We start from the raw sequence: 26,518 nt of genomic DNA, 5'->3' as shown, positions 1-26,518 counted from the left end.
AAACCTGATCTCTGCTAAGTCTGCGTCATCAAATTGGGCCGTTTGTGCTGTTGGTTCCTTTTGGTGGATTTCTGACAGAGTTATTTGATAGTACAACATGACTTCATGGCTTCCTGTGAGGTCTAGACTGTCCAAAAAGTATGTGCTCTAGTTTTTGGTCAGTGAAAGTCCCATATTTTACTTCCATAATGTGCTAGTTAGCACTATATCTTGATGCATGCTCAAAACATGCACGTTCCTGAAAATAATACATCAAAATGAACGGACTCAACTCTCTAGGACTACTTAGCACTAATTAGCAAATGTACAGATCTGTAAGTTTCACCTATGCCGTTTAAGCAACCTGCTAACTGCTCATTAGCATCAGCTGAAATGTTAGCACTCTGTTGTCTCGTCTAAAAATTGCCATTTATGGGTCCAAAAATAATTGCACATATTGAACGCGATGCTAACGATAAAGTTTCAAAACATGTAGTCCAAAAACAAATGGGGGCTGTCGCACGACAAATACACTTTACACACAGTCTATGATCATATTGGGTTGTAACAATGACTGTGTTTTCTACAGTCATTCACAATGAGTAGAAAGTAGATTTCTTTTTAGGTTACTAATCCAATTGAAAGCTGTAAATGTTTAGATATGTGTTTAAGAAGATGCATATTCACTACATAAAGTCTTCTATGTAATGGCATGACTTTGTATATCTTACACAGACAGTAACATTGCTTTCTGGGACAATCAAATATGTGTGAGGTTGCCTTTAGGTGGTTTGTAATGTGAATACTGTGTTTTGTTGTTGGAGTCAAAACTGTTACTACAAAAGGTAAAAATGGATAAATAAATAAATCTGTCTGTGTGTCCAGAGTTGTAAAAACCTGTCTTGCTATGCCACATGCTTTCAGACGCATGCCTCTGTCTCTAATCCTGGATTGCATTTTCCAACAAGCCGTCCAACCACATCATTATATTGGCTATTTGTGCTTATCATGGGCTTTTCTAAAATTACATAGGAGTGTTTCCACCGCAATAGTAAAAGGTCTGCCTGAGGTGGTAGGTGAGGTGAGGTAGTTATGGCACAAACACTGGGGTTTGACTCATATGTTGAACTATTTTTAATGTTTATTGGATGGCAATTTTTTCACTCTCTGTTTGGTTAAGGTTAGACACTGAAAGGAGCTGATTAGGAAAATATGATGGTTTTACAATGTTAAATACATGTTGGAAAGTTCACTTTTAAGGCACCACTATATTTGATCCAATCTCAAGGTGATAACACCAGCACATAAACAACTGTGGTTGATGATGTCGAGCAGGTCATCTAGTAAATCAGAAGGTTGGTGTTTTGATTCCACCAGCTCTTCCAGTCAGCATGTCAAAGGGGTGATGATATTGAAACCCAAATTGCCACTGATGCCAGCATTTTGAAGGGCGAGCACGAGCAACACTAGAAAAATGCTATAAAACACCAGTCCCAGTAGGTCATCTGGGTCATATTCAGGGAAAGGACACATTAATCTTTTCTTGTCGTAGCCTCTTGCACTGATATGAGCAAATATTTAGTCTGAATGCACAATGAATGTTGCTGAGAAAAATTGGAAGGCATTACCATCCAATCGCCCAAACTACCTTAAGTAGATGCTAAGGAGGTGTATGATGCATACTTAAAAGGTAATTGAATGCATCTCAGTAAGTGGGATGCAGAGGTTGCTACTTCCAGGTTATTGACACTGTGATAATAGCATTTAAATAATCAAATTGAAATTTGCATATGTATTAACTTTTAAAAGATGCGACAGAGAGCGGCTCCAGCATTCCTGCATCCCCGTCCGTGAGGTGTTGCATGTTGTGATGATCTTGGCAAATGCTGAACATCACGGTTCGTGTTGCTTAGATCTCCTTCGGAGCCCTTTCCCGTTCGTCATCCAGGCTGTCATTTTTTGTGTGACTGGCAAACAGCTTCAGTCACATCTCTAACACATGGGCTGAACTCTTTTATGGTTCTGTGGATTGGCAGGACAGGAAAACACAGACAGATGCGATCAGATTTGTTGGTGTAAATATAAGTCTTTTAACCCCTTAGCAGTCCTATTAGTCCCCTAAACCATCCAATGTCCCGTGGGCGGTACGTCCGACTGCTAACAGTTTAAGCCATATCTGGATCTTTTCCAGACATGGAACATGTGAAATGGGGGCTTCTGCCAGTTCCAAGTGATGAGTCAGTTAAATATGTGTGGCCAAGTGTGGAAGGTCAGCATCACAGGAACACTGTAAGTGGAACGGGTGTTTATTATTTACTCTGTTCCTCAGCTGAACTCTCTCATTTACGCATATTCAAACTGTTTACATCTTCACTATGAACTCTGCTGAACTCACTCACACACACACACACACACACACACACACACACACACACACACACACACACACACACGCAGTCTATCACAGTTAGTTCCAATTGTTTCTTCCTTATTACTTGTGTTAATTGCATTTTCTTTATAACTGATATTCTGTTTCATCTGTGAGTTTGTCATTCTGAGGCTTCAGTCCATTCCTACGCCTTACTCATTACATGCTATTGCTCGCTCAGGACCTCTTTCTCGATTTAATTTGAATGCCTATAGAATAATTTTTTTGATATGTATAGTGCACTATGAGAATAAATGACAAGCAATATGCAATAAGTTTTAAGAGGTCAGCGAAATGGTGGCAATATAATCACATGCCGCCCGACCAGAAGGCAGATGTTTGAGTTCTGTCTGGGAGAGCTATTTTTACATGTTCAATTAACTTTGGCTTTTGACATATCTTCTTCTCTCACTCTTTTCTTGGCTTCAGGCTACAAAACTATTTGATTAGGTTCAGCAAAATATATTGTTTGTGATTAAAATATACCCATTCATAATGTCTGTGCAGTTCAGACTTCTCCCATTGCTGCAAACCTCTCTGAAATGTTCCTTCAGCAGTGAAGTGTCCCTTGACAGCAACTACACCAGCAGCACACATTTGCCTGCAGTCTCATCCTGTCTATCACAGACATTTAGGGACCTCATGAAGTATATCAGACGACAAGGCAAAATGTAACTAAAGGGAGACCCTGTGCATTAATCTCACACTTAAGGGTCCTCATCATGATATGGGGAACAGAGAGTGTGAGCAGTTTAACGTTTAAAAGTTTAACATTTTTACTTCATTTTGCACTGTAATGAGCAAATGGCCAAATCCATTGAACTTCAGACGCAGCAGCAGAAAAGAAATTCTATAAGCTTCATTAAGTAGCTTTTGTAAAGGTTTATGCTATAATCTAGCAGTTATTAAAATAATTATCCACAAACTACATATAAAATATGGATCTAGGCGACATTACCCACCGGTTTTCTGGACTTTACATATTGAAGCCTCAAATATAGCTCAAAGTGACGATATTTAAATGAGAGGATATAGTGCTACGTTAACGCTTGTAAGCAGTAATCACAATATAAATAAAATACAAAAATGTAATACAACAAAATTTAAGCACACACCTCACATTAGGTCATAATATTTGCCAGATGATTCCATCAAAATGCTCCAAAAAAGCACCAGTCCAGTGGAATAAATAACATAAATAAATACGAAATAGAAATAAAAATAAAAAATTTCAACACTTCACCTTTTTGAATTAAAATTTTGCTTCAAACATGTTTATTTCGGCTGTAAAGTGAAACATTTTAACATGGGAGTCTATGGGGATTGAGTTACTTTTGGTGACACCCCCAAGTGGCCACTGTAGGAACTGCAGTTTGTGACACTTGTGTATGGACTTCATGTACCAGCCCTGGAAGCTGCATCATGGATATGTTGGAAAACTTCCAACATCGTAAACTTTTAACTTCAGTCAGAGTGTTTAATAAGTAAGAAATACACCATGACTCGATTAATTTTATGGGCGTTTTCCACAGTTTTTAATTTTAAATGGCTTCAGTTTTTCCCTCATCTGCCTGTAATGCTCAGAGGATCACTGCAAAACTCTGATATTAATAAGTAGTCATACTCATGCAGCACTAAGTTATTCTTAACCATGATCTGTCACGCACAGCAAATGGTGAGTAAATGATTTTGCATCTTCCTGTTATCCAGAGGACACAGCCATCATTCCTCATCCATACATCCATACATACATTCACGCCTTTCCTTTGTCTCCTTCTCTGTGTTTAATGGCAGTCTCTATCTGACAGCTTTGTGCTTACACAATTTTCCAGAAAACCAATTTGTTGGTTGTCAGCCAGAAGCTCTTTTTTTTCTCATTATTTGTCACAAAGCGATTTGTTCCTGTTAGTTTAGGGCTCTTCTCTGTTGATATGTGCAAGAATTTTCTTCCAGGGTAAACAAAAAGATGGAGTGAAGTAATTGGCTGCCAGTTTGCATGTAAGGTTTACCAGATTCGTTGTCTGATCGACCACAGACTCCTTCAAAAAGGCCGGAATATTTGCAGTACAAAAACAACACCGACACTTGCATAGAGGAGTTATAAGGCGGCTAATTTACTCTCATCTACGCAAACAAAGCGATTCTCCTTGGCTAACATGATTTTAGGGCAGAGTAAACATCCTTACAACAGCAAGAGATTCAGAGAAACGCAGCACTGGGCATCATATTGCTTTGGGGACAGCATGATAAATAAAATTTGGTCTGATAAATAAATGTAGAGTCTCTGTGTTTAAAGGCCTCTGGTTGAGATTATTAGCAGCTCACACAGTGATTAAGGCCAACTTAAGAAGTTGCCAGCGGCAGTGTTCACACTGCCTAATTGAAACCATTCCTTATTTACTCTTCTCAAATAAGGGGATCAGAGAGCAAGCAAAGTTGGTTTCATTTTCCACATATCTAGCACCTCATGAACCATGTGCACACGCAGTAGCATCCCTCCGGGGAAAGGACAGGGTGTTCGTGTTGCACCAAAATGAAAAGGGAAGGAATGAAAAAGCAAAATCACAGATCACAGAAGGATTAATTCCATTTCTGAAGGCAGTCAGCAGTGGAGGAAAGCAGCAAGAGAGGAGGAGGGGAAAATACGTTTCGCCCATTTGCAATGGCGGCCTATTTCTTTGTGTTAATTCCTCCACGCCTTTTAACTTCTAAAGCTCCTGCATTGTGGCACAGTAGGACAGAGCGTGATTGAGAAATTTGGAGGAGTATTTTTAGCCGAAGCATTCTTTTTCCCTGGAGGAACAGCATGTGATTTTTTTCTCCCTTTCCTCGTCTTTTTCTTCATCATCATCTTCTTCTTCTACTTTAGCCGTTCCACAATGAATCTCTGGATTTGTACCCAGAAGGAAGAGTTGCGGTTTGGACTGAATCAGCTCTGTATCTACATCACAGGAGCTGCTGTCTGATTGGCACGAGCATGGTTGTTCCACAAATCCCTTGTGCCTCTGTTGCAAACCTGATGATATAGCGTAGCCAGCTTAAAGCACAACACATCATTGTTGTTATAGCATGCAGTGTCACATGAGTGAGCTTTAGATGACTTTGTCTGCAAAGTGCAAAGAGAGGGCAGCAATGGATCGCATGTAATTGGGGTTACATTATAAAATTATTAAGAAAATACAATCATCCCAGAATACATTTGAGCATATAATTAGATTATAGCTACACAAATAAGATTGCATAAGGATTTCATACTGTAAGCTCACAAAAAGCACATCCTGAAAATATTGCATATATGTACCACATTGCTGGTGTTATAAAAGTGTTTTGGGTTGGTGAAATAAATGCTGAATAAGCAGGCATTGCATTGTGTTGGTATTGAAAATGTTTTTTTGTTTTTTAATATCCAAAAGTACAAAAAAATATAGAAATCACATTAAACGTTTGAAGGGGTGATGTCATCCAGCAGCACCAGCTCTAATTGCTTTTGTTATTGTGATAACAAAATATATTTTTTATTCACATACATGCAGGAGGTATGTCATAATTCACTGCTTCACAAGCATTCACACAATAACAACACTGACTGTGTATGACAGTGTGAGTGTCACGAGTTTAAATGCGCGGTGACTGACTGACTGACCCTAATCTGGCTCCTTGTGTCCTTGTGTTGAACTGTGAGAATAAATAAGAAAAAAAAATCCCTGCATCTTGAGCACAAGGAATTCAATACACAGAGAGAGGCTGGAGTATTGAATAGACTATTAGTGTTTGTGGATATTTTCAGCCTTTGCTCCTTTGATGTTCAGGAACATCAGAGCAGTTTCTACACGTGAACTTTGGACAACAACGAGATAATCAGGTCAGGATATTTTCAATTGTTGTCGAGTCTTTCATGCAGCACGGAGCAGGAAGTCGTTCACTCAGAGGATATTCTCTGTGTAGTTTAGAGCGTGCTGGAGGCAGGACGTGACGGTCACACTGCAAGTAGGGAGCTGGCAGATTAAAGACTGGCTATGTCAGACTCAACTGTGATGGGCATGTTCTCACATGCACGTTTGTCTAGTGATGTCTTAAAAAGCTCAGAGCTGCATGATTACAAAAAAATAGAATGTGCATTGTATAGTTTGGGGTTTTCTGATGTTTTCAGTGAAAGTGACAGCCAGTCTCGCCCCCAGCGTTCCTGTAGCATGGACCAGATAACTTTAAAATGACAAAAAATAATAATAAAATTAGAAACAAAGTGTTAGCAAAAGGCTAATGAATAGGCAAGTTCAATCATTTGCTGATTTAGTAGTAATAATGCTAACTCCATATGGCTTTTGAACCCTGATTTATCACTCTTCTCTACACCTTCTTTGCCTCCTCTGATAACTCTTCTTGTTGTTAAAGTTTCCACAGTTACTCTACCATCTGCCACTTCAGCTACATGGGCAAGTTACCTATAGCTACTGGGGAAAACAAAAGCGCTATCCTTTTCCTGTTTTGGTAGTGCAGTCAAGCCTTAATTTTCCTGAGAGATTTCGCACACGGTGGCAGACAGAACCGCATAATGAAAGCAAGGCTTGCAGGGAGCCAGTCTAAATGCTGATTATGCCATTATTTCATAGCCACTACACTGTGCAATCAAACTTTACTTGATAAGTTAAGCAAAAAAGCACGCTGATTACCTCTCTAAAGATGATTCATTCTTTTCATGAACTGTACTGGGATCATTTGAAAGGCTTGTTAGCATTGCTGACTCTACCTGAGACCAAACACAAAAAACCAACACTGCTGGCATCGTCAGTCAGGTGAACCCACACTCGCCCTCGCTCTGACCTCCCATTGAACTTTAGCAGACTGACTTTTCCCATGGATCTGAACCTTTCGTTCTGTGTAGTTTCATTGACTCTAATTAGCCAAAGTGACATTTCCCATGTCTTGTGACAGCTTGTAAAGACAACCAGACCTCCTCATCCTCCTTTTTTCGTCTCTTCCCTCCGCGGTCTCTCGTTCTGCACCCAGCTCTTTATCTTGGCTCGCTCCCACTCACCCCAGCTGTTTAGCCTGCAGTAAATGTTGCCCCATACAGCGTACTGCTGTGATCCGAGCCATCATCCATCCAGGCCCAGGCCCCATTTTTACGTCTTTATGACTTTCTTGTTATGTGGTCACTGCTGCTGTGACTCTCCATCATTCCTCTTCTTCATCCAGATATTAAGCTCTATTTTCTAATGCAATTACTTTCATTCCTGAACTAAACCACTCTCTCTTCCCACACTCATTACCATACATCCAAATTGGCAATGTTGTCTGACAGAAGCTGTGTGTGGCTTGTTGTATTACAGCTGGTTGCTCCCTGAGTGAAACCATTGACAGCTGCTGTCTGCTGCAGGTTTTTGTCCCTCGAGTGTATGTCTGGGGTCCTTGCTGGAAGAAAATAATGCTGAGAAGGAGCTTTTAGCAGCAGCACTGGCCTTAACTTTCTTTTTTTTAGAAGCTCAGTGATTGCTGCTCATTAATGTCGGGGCCCCATCCTCTCTTCTTGGACAGTTAAGTTGAGCTGAGAGCAACTCCGAGTGTCAGAACATAGAGGGCTGCTGTGATACAGAGCCATAGCAATCAGCTCTGACTGGATTTTGTTTAACTCACAGATTGTGGAGCTGGAGCAAAAAGCTAACTGCCAAGAAAATGGAAATGACTCTTAAATCAGTATCTGAAGACAATATCTGTTATGCTTTCTGGTATAATTGTCAATAGATTTGTAATTGTAGGCAGGTCTATCTGGACTAGAAACTTTGTACAGTGACGAAGAGCTCAAGTGAGAGAAAAAAGGGTGAATCAAAAGGAGCTAACAGCCGTGACAAAGGATGGTAATTTCTGTCATTAGGTTGTGTGATAGAAATGGTTCAAACTCCAAGAACTGCAGTGAGAAATATTTCTCAGTACCTCCATTAGTATATTTTTTAACCCCTTAAAGCCTCAACTGTAAAATAATTGCCATAAAAATGCAAAGAATGGAAAGTTTATTGCAGCGTCTGACAAATTTCTTTAAGAAATTAATTACATTTTAATTACTATGCTTGACTTTCAATTTGTTACAGATTTTTTAATTGTTCAAAAGTGTATTGTGAAATTTATTTAGATTTTTCAAGAGAAAAAAGTAGAGGAAGTAGAAGTCCCAAAATCTCAAAAAACTGTATGGATTAAATATGATAGCCCAGGCGTTAAGGGGTAAACGCCCTTGTGACCTTAGACATTTCTTTGTTCTCTACACACTGAGCTGTATGAAGGCTAGAATAAGTGTTACAAGTGTGCATGTCATAGTTGATGAAGAAAATGGACCTAAATGAATGCACAGGCAGAATGGGTGAGGTTAAAACATGCTGCTATACTTTGGATCCAGAAAAATAAACAGGTGTGCAACAGTGAGTCAGCGATGGGTGAGTGTGACGAAAGGAAGAGCAAGAGCAGGTGATTCTTAATGGAGGAAAGTCTGAGGATATTGAGTAGAAAGGTAGAGAAGAGCCAAATATGGAAAGGTTGAAAAAGGCCAAGAGACTAAATGGGGGGAAAGGAAAGCATCTGTCACTGTGACAGTCAGTGTCAAAAAGTTGCTATTGCAAGTCTTTCTGTTAATGGCTTAAAATTAATCATTGCCTCAAAAATATACATATACCTTGTGTTACGATCAGTCGATGAGGGAAATCTGATTTTGTGTAATTTCAAATTGCATTCTGTGTAAATTCCTGTGTGAAAATGTGCACTAAAATGATTTGTGAACAAATAAGTAAATTTAATTTACTTCATACTAGAGGAAATTTAGTTCATCTTTGTCGTTTTTGCCAGGAGAAAAACCCACTCTTGCAACAGCAGTGATTGCTTTGGAGAGTCTGTAATTTGTTCAGAGTAAACAGAAGAATGGCTGAATTATGAACATAGGCAGTGGTGGCTGACAGGAAAACACAGAAAACTTAAATGAACACAAATACAAATACTCCTGATTGCTTTGTTTGACAAACAAATGACACTTAACCTTCATGAGAACTTTTCTGCAGCTATCACTAAGCTGTAAGCTCTCACATTAAACCTGTTCCACATGCAAACATCTTTCTCTAACACATTTCTTCCCCACTTCTTTTCTCAGGTGGGACCTCCACTCTGCGCCTCACATCAGTGCGAGAGCTGCCAGGTCAGCTGCAGGAGCTTTACCAGCAGGGTTTCATTCTGGCTGCTGTTCATCCATTCATCCATCCCTGTGGTCCAGAGTCTAACAGCCCACAGTACCAGCTCTACAGGGCCATACTGGTCCGATTAAATGACGGGTAAGAGAGTCATTTAAATGTGTAACTGGCTGAGCTAAGACTATTGTTACATAGGAGAGAGTTCAAATATTAATTCCTACCCAACCAACATACAGTTTTCTTCATGTCCCGAAAAGATGGCACACTGTCAGTAAAGTGTTTGTGTTAAAATTGCAAATACAGATATTTGAAAGAGGATGTAAAAAAGTAAACATATTTCAATATTTTAATGTTTACTACTTTAAAGTTTTCTGAAGTAAAACAAAATACTGAAAAAAAGCTTTTGGGGGGCGTTTTTTGGACAAGAATCGGCCTACCATTAAACTGAGGGCTCTTATTAAAAGTATTTTACCAAACAAAGACTGGGGTCTGGCCCCGAGGCAATCATCTTTCATGGGCCTTAGACATCTTAGCCACACTTGTGGGAATAAGACCTTTGTTTGCACAAAATGATGAAGCCATTATAGTCACTTAAGAAAGCCTGTTAAGATTACTAATGTACCTTAATTGGTGTCATTATGCAGAAAAACACTTAGTGGGAATCAGGTTTTGATTCATCTTCTGCAAAAATGGTAGCTTGGCTTGTTGGTGGCAGACATCGGGGTCTACATAATGGTTATGTTTACGGCTATTGTGTTATAGTTCAGAAATTACTTCTTTTTTTGGAATGCATAATAGTAAAAAGATTTTCATCATTGTAATCTGAAAACACACTGTGGAGGCTCATATTCATTGTACAACCTTCCAGTGTCGCTATATTGACAGCACAGCATCACAACATCTGTTTGCGGCTCTGCAAGCTGTCACATGGGATTTTTCAGCGCTCAAGCCAAAACTGGCTGCATGGCCCAAAGTCACCACTGCCCGCTACATCTGCCCTCCAGCCCCGTGCCTGAGCCCCGCCGTTTTTTTTTTTCTGGGAACTGTGGGTGTGGGCGCACATTTCAGTTGAGGCAGGACGCCAGGGAGCTGGTCCAATGGTGGTTGAAGGACATAAAGGAGCAGTGAATGACAGCACGGGGTGATGGTTACTTTCGGACCGGTCCGATTTCTTCTTAATATCGCTGTCCTGTCCTGTAAATAGAAGAACACTGAGTTTTGACTGGATTTGATGGCCCCAAGGGTCATGAAATGTGATCAGTTTATTCAGGACCACAAACTGTGAAGTCAGTTAAAATAAAAACATGACAATCCAAAAGACAAAATCTATGAAGAGAATGTTTTTTTTCCTTTTTCTGGCAGCAGTGACATGCAGACAGGTTGAAGCCCCAGTGGCTGCTGTGTCTGGCTCTGAAGCCCAGCTAAGAATTCAGGCCTGTTTACCAAAAACTGTCCACTGGCTGCAGGGCATGGACGTGTGTGAGTGTGTACGGGTTGACAGACAGCACTTGATCCTTTCGCCTGCTTTTTGGATTGTTTGTTGAGCCCCATTGACTTGCTGTCTTTACATTTGCGTCTCTACTAAAGTGGCTTGATATAAATGTATGTGCGTGACACTCGGGATAAAGATGACTCTCTGATCTACCTGAGCTGCATCAAATTCAGAAAAATCAAATTCCTCACAGCTTAAAGGAACATTACATCCAAAATCAAATTATGCAGTTTACGTCCTGCAGTACTATTTATCTTGATTATTTGGATATGAGTTATCCAGGTTGTAGAAGTCTCTGCCTTTCCCAGGAATGCAATAGAGCTGCGCACATCTTGCAAGTACTGGGTTGGACCCCCTTTTGCCTTCAGGCCTACCTTATTTCTTTGTGGCATAGATTCAATAAGGCGCTGGAAGGATTCCTCTGACATTTTGGTCCAAATTCACATGATAGCAACACACGGCTGCTGCATATCTGTTGGCTGCATCCATCAGCGTAACTTTGTGCTGAACATTGAGGGGGGGGAGGGGTCAAGATCGCAGTCATAACCCCCCTGGAAATTACACCCCTGGCTGCACCTCCAGGATGCAAATCTACTGGTCCATCACACCTCAAAGGTCCTACTGCATTGACATCTGGTGACTGTGGAGGTCAAGTGAGTACAGTCAACCCATCATCAAGAAACCAATTTAATATGATCTGAGCCTTGTCTCCATTTTACCTCGTGTTGAAAGTGTGGACTTTAAACTACAGTATTACCAGTTTTTATTCCTAACAGTGCAGGTTTTATTGACAATGTGTTGCGTAACACACAAAAATAGATTGCAGCCAACAAAATAACCATGTTTGCCATGTTTACACCTTACTGTGAATAACACAGAAATTGGTGGATTCCAGATGGTGGATTCAAACACAGGACCTTCTTCCTGTGAGGCAACAATGCTAACCACTGTGCAAATCAATCTGAGAAACTGAAGAAGTAGTTGCTAAAAAAGCTATCATGTTCAGATCATTTATTATTTCCTGTTTGTTTTAAAGCAGTTACACTCTAAATCCGTCATAAACACTTCAGCTCATCCCTGCATGATGGTGCCACTAAAGAGCTCCATTGTGTCTCCTGTGGCTGCTTGTGAGTCACAGTTGTCATGCAGACCTGGATCTCACACAGATGGAGCAGAAAAGACAGTTGGAGGCATTTGAGATATAATCTAGTTGTCACATTGTTTTTAATTCCTGTGTCACACGAAACAATGTAAATATATAAAAAGCACCAAAGTTCAGAGAAAAAAATTAGCTAAATTTGGGGTGAGCTGTTCCTTTAAACCACATTCCTAAAGACTGACAAACTGTTCCTGCAGATCTTTACTTGCTGAGCAAAAATGCAACACCACAGTCACTAATCTACAGTGACATTTCAGTCATTTAGCAACTCTTTCACCCACAGCGACAATGCAATAACTGCAGAAAACCAATACCCAATATTACAAGCAACCAAGAATAAGGAGTGTAATAATAAGAGCTGCTGTGCCCCAACAGTTGTTCCACAACCACAGAGTGATCATGTAAGAAAAACTATAAAACTAAAGGGAGGCTTACTCTGACAGGAATTTATTATTGATGTTCAAAGAAATAAATATTTGAAAACAGAAACAGGCATGCAACCAGGAAGGTGACAAAGTTTCAATAAAACAACATGAAATGAAACTTTGTTTATCCTTATGGAAAATAAAACAGAAAGAAAATAAACAAGCAAACTAAGCATTGCACAAAAACAGAACAAAAGATAAATAATGCAGCTCAAAAAAAGTCACAAATGAGAAGTAAACAAATTAGTTTGTGCAATTGTATGCTGATGATAATTTAAATTCATCGGAGGAGGGAGCCAGTCTTAAGATACCTCTTTCTTTTTCCTCATCCCTGCTAGTGTTTGCTGCAGATATCAGGCTTGTTTTTCTCCCTTCAGCGAAAAACAAAACAAAAAAGAAAAACCCTCCACTGATTTTTCTTGTTGTACAGTATGAGAAACAGCCTCCACAGTGTGGGATAATTCATCACAGCAAGCATGACAACTTAATTTGGGTTTGTCAGACTTTCTGGTTTATCTTTATTTACAGTAATTTTGGCAGAGTTGAGCAGTGCACGTCGTTACGATATGCCCTGCTTACTGTCACTCACCTGACAGCCGCTGGGAGACAGTGACGTCTCTGCCAGAAAAAGGGAAAAACATTTTTAAAAGACTTAGTTGCTATACGGTGATCTGAGGCATGCTTACTCTGGAAATAATGAATGGAGAGGAGAGTTCGAGAGAGCGTTTACAGTAGGATGCTCGTCAGAGCCTGTCAAACAAACTTGTGTCTATAACGATTACCAAAACAATGACATATTTTCTGATGTGTCACATCTGTGTTAAAAGTGCAGGTGAGAGAGTAAATGAATGAAATGCTTTAATTATTTGTTAACTCAAGTTCTAACTGAGGTGACACCTAAGAGAATGGAAAATTGGAGATTTCAGCATGGAAATCTACAGGAATTGATTTTATTGATTAATTTATTGATTTTATTTTTGGAATGGATCCCAAGTGGCTGCTTCAGGAACTGCAGATTTTGGCACCTCCGTTTGGCTTCATTTTTCTGCATCATTGTTTAGCACTTGTTAAAACCACAGTGATAACCATATATATTAGGCTTATACTGAAGTGCATTGCATATGACATTTGTATCCCATGATAAAGGTCCTTCCTATCCTTCCTATCAAAAGGATTGCAAAATAGAACTGAGTTATTCATTTTAAACCTGATGATTAGAGATGCTTTATTTTCTGTTTATGCAGAAAATAAAGCTGACTTTTACTCTGCTAACACCAAATGCATGGATTATATTACAATTACACATTAAAGAAAATTAATGAAATGCCCCTATATGATGCTGTGAAACCTTCACAAGCCAAAAAAAATCACAAGTTGAATCTTATTGAAATAAAGGTCAACACGGTAGCATCTGCAGATTTGTCAAAAATCATATTTATTCAAATTAGTTTCAGTCCTTTTTCCCCAGGACACCCATGCCCCACCTGCAGGGGTTTGGTGTAGTTAGAATGCATGGCACCTTATCTTCCCTCCCTTCTGTGTCCATTAGTAATCACCTCCGATGCTGTTGTATAGAACACTTCAGGCTCACTTTTGGCATGCACAGATATTTGTGCACATGGTCTCTGCTCCCCTTTGCTCTGGAAAACTGGACAGCAAAAATATTGACTCATTGAGTGAAAGGGCAGCAGCTGAATAGACTGCATTTCTTGTATTTTTTTTCTTAAAGACATGCTTGCCTTGCTCCTGTGAAAAGGGACACCATAAGGGGGAAGAGGAATGAAAGAGAATCACAGCTGGATAGAAAGAAAAAGACAGAAGGAGGCTGAATGCTGTTTAAAAAAAAGGAGAGACAGAGATTGAGTGAAAAGGGCAGGGAAGTTTACCATCCTTTGATGGCCTCAACCGAATGCAAGGCCCAGGCTTTATCTGCAGTGTCTGTCACCGTGGAGACAGCTGCTCACATCAGCACCAGCCCAAGGGAATCCAAAACTCCACCAGGGGATCAGGGAAGAGAAATCAGCAAAACCAGAAAGGAGAACATCTCCTCTGCTGTTCGCTTTCCCTGTCAGGCCCAGGGATCAAAAGAAGAAGAAGAAGGTGGGGAGGGGTGCAGGGGTTGGGGGGATGTGGAGGGTTACAATGAAAACATGTCAGCAGGCAGCCATTCATCCATCGCTCCAAAATGAACAGCTTTTTGTGACTATACAGAAAACAAAGTGAAAGTCAAAATAGAGGAGCTGACTGGTGTACAGCAGCTATATTTATATTTGACATGCACAGTATGTCTGCAGACACAATCCCAGTTAAGTCTCTACAGTATTAACCTCAGTGTGAAAGGCTCAGTCAACAAGGCAATTCAAATGGACGGGTGATGCTGTGGGAATTTAACAGAGAGCTTGTGTACATTCACCGTTATGTCATCTACACATGTTCAGATGCAGTCACCTGACTGACATCTTGTTGGGGGGGGTAAAACTTTAAAAACCCTATATTTTAATTTGTCACTGGTGGTGTTCAAGCCCATTACATCCTGCAATGGGAAAGAAGAAGAAATGCATACAAAATGGATTGCACCGTTTGAAAATTTAAAATGTCAACTGTCAAATTTTCCAGTGTTCAATTTGGTCACGATGGAATAGGGTTACAGTTCAGCAGGCAATGTCTGATGGGATATATTCATCATTATTGGGTAATTGCAAAGAGCTCCTGTGTGCTTGCAGGGAAAGTGAGAGATGAAAGAGAGAGATGGGTTGAGAGGGAGGATAAGGATGGAGAGTGTGCAAGAGGGATGGAGAAGGAGGAAAATAAAGAGGTACGGTCTGAAAACCATTACGGGGGGATTCGCTCTGGTGAAATTATTCACGAACCTGTGAAAATGTGACATTAGAAGAGTTGTGCTGTATTATTAAAGCACCACAGTGGCAGAGTGCTAAACATGGGTTCAGATGCACCCTGACTGTGTCGTCATAGCAATAGATGAGTTGGGGTGGGAGAGGACTGACACGACTTTGTTTCTGATGCAAAAAGGCCAGAAGGAAATTCATATTTTGAGTCATTCGCTGACTTTGCCGTGGAATGCTTTTATGCACCCTTGACTTCCTTTCTGCCGTGTGAGTGAAAAGCTTTTTTTGCATACAGAGAGTGCAGTTTAACTATTCTCAAGCCATTTCCTCAATTGGGTGATATTAAAGTAATGACTTAAAGCATTTTACTGAATGCACACATGCTTACTTAGTGTAAGTGAAAGTATGTTTTAGCTATATATTTCTATGAAATATACTACAGGAGGTGAGAGGTTGTGATTTCAGCAATGGTATCAGTTTTTGTGGGCAAGTAAAAGAGGGGATAAGTCATTTGCTGAGAGGTTTTCAGGTTGCTGGAGGCAAGTTTGGCCCACAAGTTGAAGAATATCCATCCAATGCTGTAATCAGGTTTTAAGCAGATAAGCAACAGGGTAACGAGAGTGACAGCTCTCGTGGTTAGTATGTCCACCACTTTGGTTAACAGTGAAGCCACAGCTCCCCCTTAACAAAAGAACTGAGTTGTTAAGTGTCCCGCTGTGGCTCATGAGGTAGAACTGGTCATATACTAACCAGTCGTTCAGTCAGCAGCTCCCTCAGTGCCACTGAGCAAGATATTGAACCCACAAATAATGTGTGAATAGGTCAATGTGGCTTGTGTGGTTTGCAGCAAAAAGCACTTTGAGCAGTCATTACATTAGAATTAGATTTAGAAGAGTGCTCTGTAAGAACCAGTCCATCTACCTTTATTGTAAAATGTGTATTTTGGGTGTCAGCATCTGTGAGAAGGGCACAAGATGTTTGGTACTGGTACCTTTCTGGTTTGTCTTTGTAGTCACTCGATCATCATTTACTAGGCTTTTGTTGGGACTAAAGAGTCCTTGTGCAGAACAGAAAATATACAACATTTGCAAAAGTGAAACCTTGAAAACACTGATTAACACCTGGTGATGATTTATCATTTGCTTTGCTTTAAATGCATCCATATTTAGTGCAGCTTGGGGCTGCTGTGGTTAGCAGTGTCATCTAACAGCGAGAAGGTCCTGGCTTTGGATCCACCAGCTGGCTGGGGCGTTTCTGAGTGAAGTTTGCACTCTCTCCCCATGTCTGGATACTCCAGCTTCCTCCTACAATCCAAAGACATGCATGTTAGGTGAAATGGTGAGCCCAAGTTGTATCCTCTCCCTGTGATACCCCTGCAGGAGATTCGCGACCTGTCCTTGGTGTACCTTTCCTCTTGCCCTATGACATCTGAGATAGGCTCCTTCCCAAATGCATCTTTAAATTGGATAAGTGGAAGAAAATGGATGGGTGGATGGATGTGTCAGTATTTATAAACAATGACTAGTGCAAGGCCTCCTGCTACACTAGAAAATTTGCCTGTTTTCCCAAGTGGTTAAGTCATCAGATGATGGCCAGTGGGCTCTCAGACTGGATGTTGCAATACCTAACTCTTTATTGAGCAACACTCAGGGGTAAATAGTCTGTTTTTGGTTTATGGGGAGACAGCTATGATCTCAGCTATTACCAAAGAAGTAAGCGGTTATTGCCAGGAATTACCAATCGCTAACCAAATATCTTCTTCTTCTTAATCGAGCTGTGAGTCGCCAAAAGTTCTCTTCAGAGCGTTGTTCTGAGAATAATATTTTGAATAATAGACAACAACTAAACTTGTTTTGGACATTTTTTCAGTTTGGTGTCCACTGGAAAACAATAATGTATCAACAGAATCACTTTTCATACTTCAGTGAACAAAGTGTAATTGGAAACCACAGATTTACAGATGATGTTGCCACTACAATGCTAAAACAAATCCCAAAGCAAGCCATTAACAGGTAATATGCAATTAGTTTCCATGTGAACGTTCAGCTCCAGTGGGAGTGATTAGTCTAACAAAAGCTGTTCTACGGAGAAACAAAGCATGTGACCCGTCCGTGGCAGAGGATGGAGTGGAGCAGGTGTACTCCCACAGGAGGGAGCTCCACATAGGTGGGCAGGCATTTGACACCCGTCTAACCACACGAGGCTTTAGGGGTTGACAGCCGGTGCTGCAAGCTGCATGAAAAGTCACCGTTTCACACAGTGAAGATGGACTGCAGGTGATGCAGCTGCTATTTTTAACCCAAGGCCTCCCTCCAGGACTGAGAGCTCAGTTTGAATTGTTTATCCCTGCCCTTTCCTTCTCTCTGCTTGCAGAAGTCTCTTCCATGAACGTTTAGTATTATTTTCCAAACCTCCTCCATAGAAAACATTTAATAGCACAAAAGTAAAGGAAATGATTGCGCTTCAGAGTGATTTATTTATTTAAAAGTCTTTTAGAAGGACTGAATCACTTTTGTTTGAATGGCAAATGATCGGACGTTGTTTTAATTTTTCTTCAACATCCAGTAAAGTGAAGGACACTTTGTTTCATCCTTTGAAACTTCCGTCACATAACTGCACAATAAACCTCTGGGTGTTTTCTCAAAGCATGTTTCATAAGGTCGAAAATGTGAAATCAGATTTTAAAAACTGAGACTGTAACAAAACAAATGCTTCCCTCTCTGCTGCACCGTGTAAACTCTACTAGCTGACAGCATCTCTGTCTCCATTTCTCTGTTTTGTTTCCTGAAGAAGTGCCTGAAGCCCAGCCGAGCTGGTTGGTTCAGATTTATGTCGCAACCAACAGGGGATACATGTACCTTTTCTGGCAGTGCCACCAGGCTTTTGCCGTTGTGCCTTTGATTGTTATGACGCTGCAAAAAAAAGAAGAAGAAGAAGAAGCTCCCAGCTCGTCGTAATGAATGTTTCACAGAGTGTGTGAAATTTTTGCTTAACAAGTCAGCCGGCCCAGTTTCTGCTCTGCTGTATGCTGCGGCAGCAGTATACACTGAGCGATGGGTGTCAGTGACAGTAAAGTATGTGTGTTCCCTGCTTGTTTTTTTTTTAATCGATCAAGTGAAGTGACTCAGTAATCCCTCATACTCTGAGGTCTAATATGCAAATAGGCCTGGATTTAAAGTGAAAATGCATTACAATATTTTACTTTACATGCTCGATGTTTTTGACAAGGAAGAAAAAAATAGCTTGAAAATGAGAGTGAAATGAAAAAAAATATATATAAATGAGCTCTTGGTTTCCCTGTGACTATAAAAGTGTCTTTTATGCCTAAAAAACCTGACAGTTTGGACTTTAAAGGGGTGCTATTATGTTCATTTTCAGCTCTGTATTTTATTCTGGGGCTCTACTGGTGAAACCTTTCATGATTCACAGCTCAAAAATAAGTGCGCTTTTCATTTTTTACTGGCCATTTATGCAGAATCTCAGTACATTTTCTGGCTGAAACAGTCTCAGCTTCTGTCACTTTAAGCCTATGTGCACTTAAAGTTCGCTTCTGCTATCTCAGACGAAGTTAGCAGTTCCCTACTCAATCCTGAAATTCCCACCAACTTGTTTTGGAAATTTCAGAAAAATAAGGACATTCGCGATAATGTCAGCTTGGAAAAAAACAGTTTGACAAAGCTCTATAGATGTCATTTGTTCAGAGACTGCAGTTGCCATTTAATCTGTAATTTTCATGTAAGTATGACCCCGAGACAAACTGGCGACTGGGATAGGCTCCAGCCGGCCAAACATTAAAGAAGTATTTTGTCATTTTGTAAATGGGTTTATTTTCTTTTATTGCTTAGGGTTAAATAAAACTATCTATGCCACTCATCTGTGAGCTGAAGGGCCAGGTGATGGCTAGTTCACCAGGGGAAAGTGCAGGGAGCATAAGATAATCCACCAACAAGCATATCTTAATACAAATTCACATTTATTAAATTACCTGAAGAAAACAACTATTTGTGGTCTGTTTGCATTGAAAATATATTGCTTTGGTTTGTTTTTTTTGTCTTTTTTTGCTTGTTTTCTATTCTTCTCTCAACAGGTGATCCAGGAGATTTTTATTTTTTTTCTCCCCCCCTTTCTCACTGTCCCTCTCCCCTTCTGTTTTTCCTTTCCTTCCTCTTTCTTTCTCCCTTTCCTATCCCTCACTCATGTCTGTCCCGTCTGTAACATCTGAAAATAAAATATAATAAATAATAAAAACAAAGATCGACCAAATGGACCAATACGGCAATGCCACGATGATCCATTTGGCAAAGTAAATCCATTGGGTATCCTTGTTGGTCTTCAGACAACAATTCTGATGGCTAAAGAACCAAATGGGACAGGCGGAAAAAAAAAAAAAGAAAATATATTCTGATGTATTTCTTAGCACATCTCACCAAAAACTACTCCTTTTGATACATCCAGTGGAGCCGTGGCAGGAAAATCACTGCGATAAAGCATAAGAATCACACAGCGACACACAAAGAGGATGAGACACGTACGCTCACTCAGAGCCTGAACTGAGAAGTTGCAAGGGCAGCCCCTAATACACACAGCAGCTTGCATGCATGCATCTTTTACCCTCCTGCACATCAGGTGTCCGTGTAAAGCCAGAGCTCATGCAGAGCACAGACGTACAGCCCTTGCACGCAAACACGTACTGTATGTGCACACTGACTCAGCTGCACCCTGAGCAAAACTGTGTGTGGGGCTTCTTCGCCTTGTCAACAGGATGAGAAGCTGGGAGATAGAAGCTGGGGCATTAGTCTCTTTGGGGCTGGCTCTGGGATTTCCTGCAGAGGACAAAGTAGGAAAATACAATATCATATAAATAGATTCTCTGCGCTCAAAATACTGATATGGCTTCAAAGGGGAGGGCTGCAGGGGGGAGGGGGGGCAGATGAGATTTGCATTGAAATTTCTGCCTACTGTGTGTGTTTTCTTTCATCCATGTAGATCTTTGCCTCACTTAAGTGTTTTTGTATTTTTCTTTTACCTCCCACTGGGCAACAATAGCATTAACAAAGCTTCTTGATGCAGCATAATTTGTTGATAGAGGGTTCTTTGTATTTGATTCCTGGGTCTGTCAATAGCACCCTGTTTGTGACTGTAATTTTATCATTTTAAGCTAGCTGTGAAGGTGGGTTTCCATCGGTGGCTTTATGTATTCTGAGCATTTGCTCAACAGGCCGGTTCACTGGAAGGCTGAAATTCATTGTCACCCCAACTGTGTTGCATGCAGGGTGGAAAGGAGCCAGCCAGTCAGCCCACCATGCAAACTACAGCTGGAAGAGTGTCTGTCTGCTGAGCAGGTGCCCACCCCAGAGCTCATCCAGGGCTACGTCAAGAAGGTAGGTCTGTTTTACAAATGCCAAGCTGAATGTCTTGTTAGGTCGTGCCCAGCTGGAAAGAGGATAGCAAGAGATAGGGAGGGATGATTGCAGAGAAATTGTGGTGGCTTTTACTCCAAGCAGATGAATGTAGTTGGTGGTTTCTCTAGACGTCATTATTTCTGCTACCAAACCTTAAATTGCTTTATTCAGCATGTCACCTTGTCTGAAGAGCCAGAGAGCACAACACTTAAATGCCTACAGCTCTGCCAGCAAGCAATCATGTTGTAATCTTTTAATAACACCTTGTCACCGAATGTTTGGAGCAAAGTTGCCAATGAAGAGGAGTGACAAAGTTTGATTTATTTATTTTTAACATAATTGCAACCTTACACCTTGATAAAACGCAGACAGTAGCAAGATGGAAATGTTCCACAAATTAATAGCAACATTACAACTTTCATTCTGTTTCATTCTTTCATTCAGTCTTATCTGCAGTGTTGAATTGTTATTGGTAAAATACAGTAGAGCCAAATGGATATTGGATACCGATGTTTGGTGATTTAAATGTGAGATAAATGGGCTGATATTTTGTTTTTGATAAGGGGAGTTCCACACAAACAGATTTCCCTGATGTTTGCTATGTGTTGCTCTTTTTTAGCAGCCAGTAGGTGCTCTTTCTATACTCTCAACATCATGTCCACATTCTGCAATCCTGTCTGTTTTTCTTTCGCAAAAAAATCCCATTTCTGCTCTGATGTTCAACAATTTTTGCCATGAGTATGATGGCAAATTATCTACAAAGAAAACTAGTTGTTCTGCAAATGGTGACTAAATAGTACAAGATCCACAGTCTTTGCAAAATATTATAGTTTAGGATTATTAACTAAAAGCTGTGACACATAAAGAGGGCACCAGACCTACAGTAAGTAATTACGTCTAGTATGAGCATTAGTCAGATTAAAGAATGGTAAAAAAAAATCTACCTAAACCCAATATAATTATTTTATAAAAGAGGGATCTGATCAAAGGTTACACGAGCATCTCCAGCCTCGACCCACATAATTAGATCCAATCCAAAATGAGATTAGCTGACCCAAATACTGACAGACCACCAACAATTAGCAAATAATGAGCAGCAATAGAGTCATTTTACCTGCACCTCCATCTCACCTCAGAAGAACAGATTCTTCTCCTGCTTGCTAATTTTGTTTTACATTGTTTGGTATAAAATACAGAGTAGCTGGACCGATTCAGTGTTAAACAGCTGATGTATTAAAGTAGTAACAGCGTAACCGGCAGCTGTCTTAATTAGTTGGATAATTGCACCACATAACCATAATTGTAAGATTTGTTTGTTTTTTAGTTTTTTTTTATTAATGTCAAAGTTTAAAATCATTGTTACATTGTTGTTAGAGTTGTATTAAGCTCACTTCCTATATAAAACAATTTTTCACCACTTCAAGCAAAAACACACTGTTAAGACCAACAAGGCGATGAAGGAGAAGACACATGCAGTAAATGTAAGCAAATAATTGAACAGAGCGCCACTGGTGCACTTGCTAGCTGCACTTTGTTCATTTTTGTTCAAAATGAATGGTGAATGGACTTTATTGATGGGGTTACAGGGTGGAAAAGCAGGGAGTTTAAGCAGCTGGTTAAAAAGCTTAACCCAACATACAATGTCCCTGGTGGAGAATATTTTTCAGCTTTATTATGTGACAATAGTGTGCAGCTCCTGATTAGTTACAAGGTTCTCTTAGTCTAGTTTCTGTTAAACTAAAATGTTAATGAGTTATTTTATACTTAAAATGACTTCAAATACATTTGTGCTTATGTTTGACTTACGCTGTGTCACTGTTGCACTCTAAAGCTGCTGCTGCCACCTTGTTTCAATAGTTTCACACTTCAAACTTGAAAGAGCGTCATTTCCACTGAGTTCAGTGGAAAATAAGGATGGAAAATACTCTTTATTTACTTACACTTAGAAAAGCTGCTGTCAGTAAGCATCAATGAAATGAAATTGTTATCAGAAATATCATTGAAATATTCTGGTAGAATTTTATGTGACACCTGGCGTAAACACCTGCTGTCTCATAAATTATTTTCTTACAGTAATAAAGGAGCAAACCCAAATTATTAGAACCAGAGTTGTAGATAAAAAGTTCTTTTTATTCATTTATTTATTTAGTGAACATGATGGGTTTTTTTTAATGAGAACTTGGTATCAAACTGTGGTCTCATTCTTTGAATCTTAGTCAAAATCCACTCTATTTACAGTTGTCTTTTGCTCTCCACTTATTCTCTGATTGGTTCTGTAGCTGCTAGCTTGTCCACGAGCTAGTTGCAAACAAGCTAGCACTTCAGTGGGTTTTGGTGTTTATGATTTGTGGTATTGATAATCCTCTGCTGGTCCTCATGTTGAGATATGAAGCAGAATAAATGTATTCTGTATTTTAAAGTTCTCGTATAACTTTAAAATACAGAATATTGCCCCCGTGTCTCAGTGAAGCTGCACATATCTATCTGTGATAAAAGCCGTGTTTCCCTCATGGTTCACGTCTAATGTTAATTAGCAAACCAAGCAGCTTGCATAGATGTATTTCCCATAGAGAAGATGAAAGCAGCAAACAGGAGCCAGAGATTCGAAATCACTGATTTAATAATGAATTGGCTGTGTATCATATGTCACTGTTGTGAATACATTGCTGCTGAAAGCCTGCTTGAAATGGCACTTCAGATGATATATACGACACACCCTCCTCTTTTGCAGGCTGGAAATGCTGCGTCATCATGATTCAACTCTCCTGCCTAATCTATATATTACCAGCCCCGATGCCGGCCTTTTGAGCCCCGCTTCTGAACCTTTCTCTGCATTTTGCCCTTCGATTAGTCATGCAACTGCAGTCCTGTAGGACCTCATTACTGTTGGTTATCATTTTAATCTACTGAGCTGCTACACGCCTGCTGAAGTAGGAGCAGGAGGCCATGCTACAAATCTATTAAAAGGAGAGTGGACATGGATGAGTGGTAGAGAAAGGAGCAAAGAGGGCAGTTTTCTTGAGACGCTCTCTTGGATTCTATTGCTGCCTCCATTTTCCTTTCTTCAACTTTCATATTCAGTCCTTTTTCTTCCGTTCTGTCTCAGTCTCTGTCATTATCCCTTTAGCCTCTGTCATTTCTACCCTCACTCTGTCTGCGCTCTCTATCTCTCTCTCCGGGGTTTTCATCTTGACCTTCAGACACCTCCTCCTGGTGCCACTTTAATAACTTACGGGGGAAATAGAAAATGTGGTCTCAAGTCAAAATTGAAATGGGATTTTCACTACAGGCTGTTGATATTCTGGTGGCAGTATCAGGGAAGCTACTTCCTGAATATTTTTTTATCAAGTTTGTGCTCAGCATCATTTCTGCTAATGAAGAGAAATGATGTGATTTCGACCTCAAATCCTCATTTTCTTGACCTGAGGTGGCTCCATCTGGGCCAGAGTGACTTGTGTGTTCATTTAAAATGAGAAGTTCAGAGGAATGCTGATTTTTAATTTTATTCTCCATTTACTCTTTTATCCCCAGCAGTATATGCAGGACACGACTCCTGAATTAGCAATTGTTCTCATTTTCAGAAATAACATTAACCCTTCTTTGATGTGGCCAAACAAGCAGTCTTGTAGTTGCAGTAACTCTCAAACCACTTCTTCTTTTTATCTAAAAAAATCAAACTACTCTCATTAGCAGACAGTGATATTCCAATAAGTTCAGTTTTCTTATGAAATGCCTTGAAACTGAATAAAACAAAGACATTTACACACAGGCATTAAGGTGCAGTTTTTAGGTTTAAGCTGTCAAATTGCTTTCTCTGTGTTTAAGTAAATGTAAAGTCTAATTACAAAGTAACTATTCATAATTATGCTCAATAACTGTTAGACGTTAAAGCTCATTTGTTTTCTAAACAAAGAAAAACTAACACTTGAAGATTGAACAGTTTTTGACAGAAACACATTTTCACCATTATTAACATATAAACGTACAGTAACGGTCAAAAGTTGGGAGACATTTTAAGGGGTTTTCATCACATTTTGCATTGTAGATCATTGCTGAAGATACAAATAGGTTTGTGGAAGCTGCAGAAAGGTGTCAAAATAGATTCTCCGAAGAAACCATTAATGACTTTGAACACTTTCGGCTCACCTGGAGTTTTTTCAAAAGTTTTAAAAGAGTTTCCAAACTTTTTCCACTCTTTAGATCATCTCATGCCAGAACAGTTGAAGCTGTGCTGAAGTTGGGTAACTGTCGAGGTCAGAACATCTGATGAAGCAGCCCATCACTGTCCTTCTCAGTTAAACATCTCTTACAGAGCCTTAAGGTGCATTTAGGTCTTCCTCAGTAGTGGCTCCTTTGAAGCAGTTGAGCCTTAAAGGCCCGATTCACACAGACTCCTCCCAGCAGCTGGTGCTGATGATGAGTTCCTCCTGCGTGAACTTATGAAGCATTGACTCTAATTTGAGACATTGTTAATTGGCAATTTGTGATGCTGGTAACTCGCTGGACTGACCTTCATGTCATAAACTAATGATGCACTGTTGTTTCTCTACTCATCCAAGTTCTTTCCATTATTGCTGGATTGCTGCTGTAGTTAACATAACTTCAATACAGCACAGCTGATGATCTCAAACACATTAAGAAAGCAAGAATAATGTTAGTTTATTTATTAAAATCATTCCACGTTATTATTAAGCTGCTCAAAACATTGAAAACAGTGTACAAAGCTGTCACCATGTATTGTGAATTCTTTTTTGTTTACATTTTCTTGCCAGTGAACACTTTCATTTCTGCTGTGTAGGAAAGAAAAGAAACTTACTAGTACAATATGTTAGTGTGTGTGTGTGTGTGTGTTTGTTGATGTGTGTGTGTGTGTGTGTGTGTGTGTGTGTGTGTGTGTGTGTTGTCTGTGTGTGTGTGCTGTGTGTGTGTGTGTGTGTGCGTGTGTTCATATGTTTGTGGGGACCAAAAATTGGAAGTTTGGCATTTTTGAAACTCAGAATGTAGTTTTAGTGTCCAGGTTAACAATGTGTTTCCCACGTTAGGAAAATAATGGTAATTCAGTATTCCGGTTGGTTGGCTGGTGTATCATTTGTTTGGCTCTAGTGAAACAGTGTTTCACTAGAGCCTAATGAACTGAGTAATTCTCTAGTAATAATGTGAGGTTGACTGTTTTTTTGTTTGTTTAAGTATTTCAAATGATGAGATGTAACCTGTGATCTTCTGACTTTGCATCTGTTTACATTGTCAGGTTTTTTTTTTATTGTGTCAGAATGTGCAGCACAGGACACTGAAGGTATTCAAACAAAAATGAAGCATTTATTCAAACTGTAAACAGAATGATAAACTAACAAAATACCCCAAACCCACAAGAGATCATAGAGCACACAGAGAAACATGAAAGCACAGTAATATAGGGGCAAGTCGATACACAGAGGACTTAATAGACAAGAGACAGGTGAGCGAAATAAGACTCAGGTGCAGACAATCAAAACAATCAGGAGGAAATAAAATGTAAGACAAACAAAAGCGATGACACAAGGAAACACAAAAACTGAAACTAATGATGAACAATCACAATAGAGCAAGGAACCAAGGACTCGCGGTACACTTGGAACAATAGT

At 39.9% G+C, this 26,518-nt stretch overlaps 1 protein-coding gene across 1 annotated transcript in view; it reads left to right on the top strand.

The window, feature by feature from the left end:
• Positions 1-26,518, top strand: part of LOC102308678 (raftlin) — a 126,770-nt gene that overhangs the window by 47,232 nt on the left and 53,020 nt on the right. The window contains exons 3-4 of the mRNA XM_005923718.3: positions 9,537-9,714; positions 20,768-20,876. Coding sequence (XP_005923780.1) covers positions 9,537-9,714; positions 20,768-20,876 — 287 coding nt within the window. The remainder of the gene's footprint in view (positions 1-9,536; positions 9,715-20,767; positions 20,877-26,518) is intronic.

The sequence above is a fragment of the Haplochromis burtoni genome, unplaced genomic scaffold, assembly GCF_018398535.1.
Source record: "Haplochromis burtoni strain Fernald_Lab_line unplaced genomic scaffold, NCSU_Asbu1 Contig_64, whole genome shotgun sequence".
Lineage (NCBI taxonomy): Eukaryota > Metazoa > Chordata > Actinopteri > Cichliformes > Cichlidae > Haplochromis > Haplochromis burtoni.
This window is presented reverse-complemented; position numbering and strand designations above follow the sequence as displayed.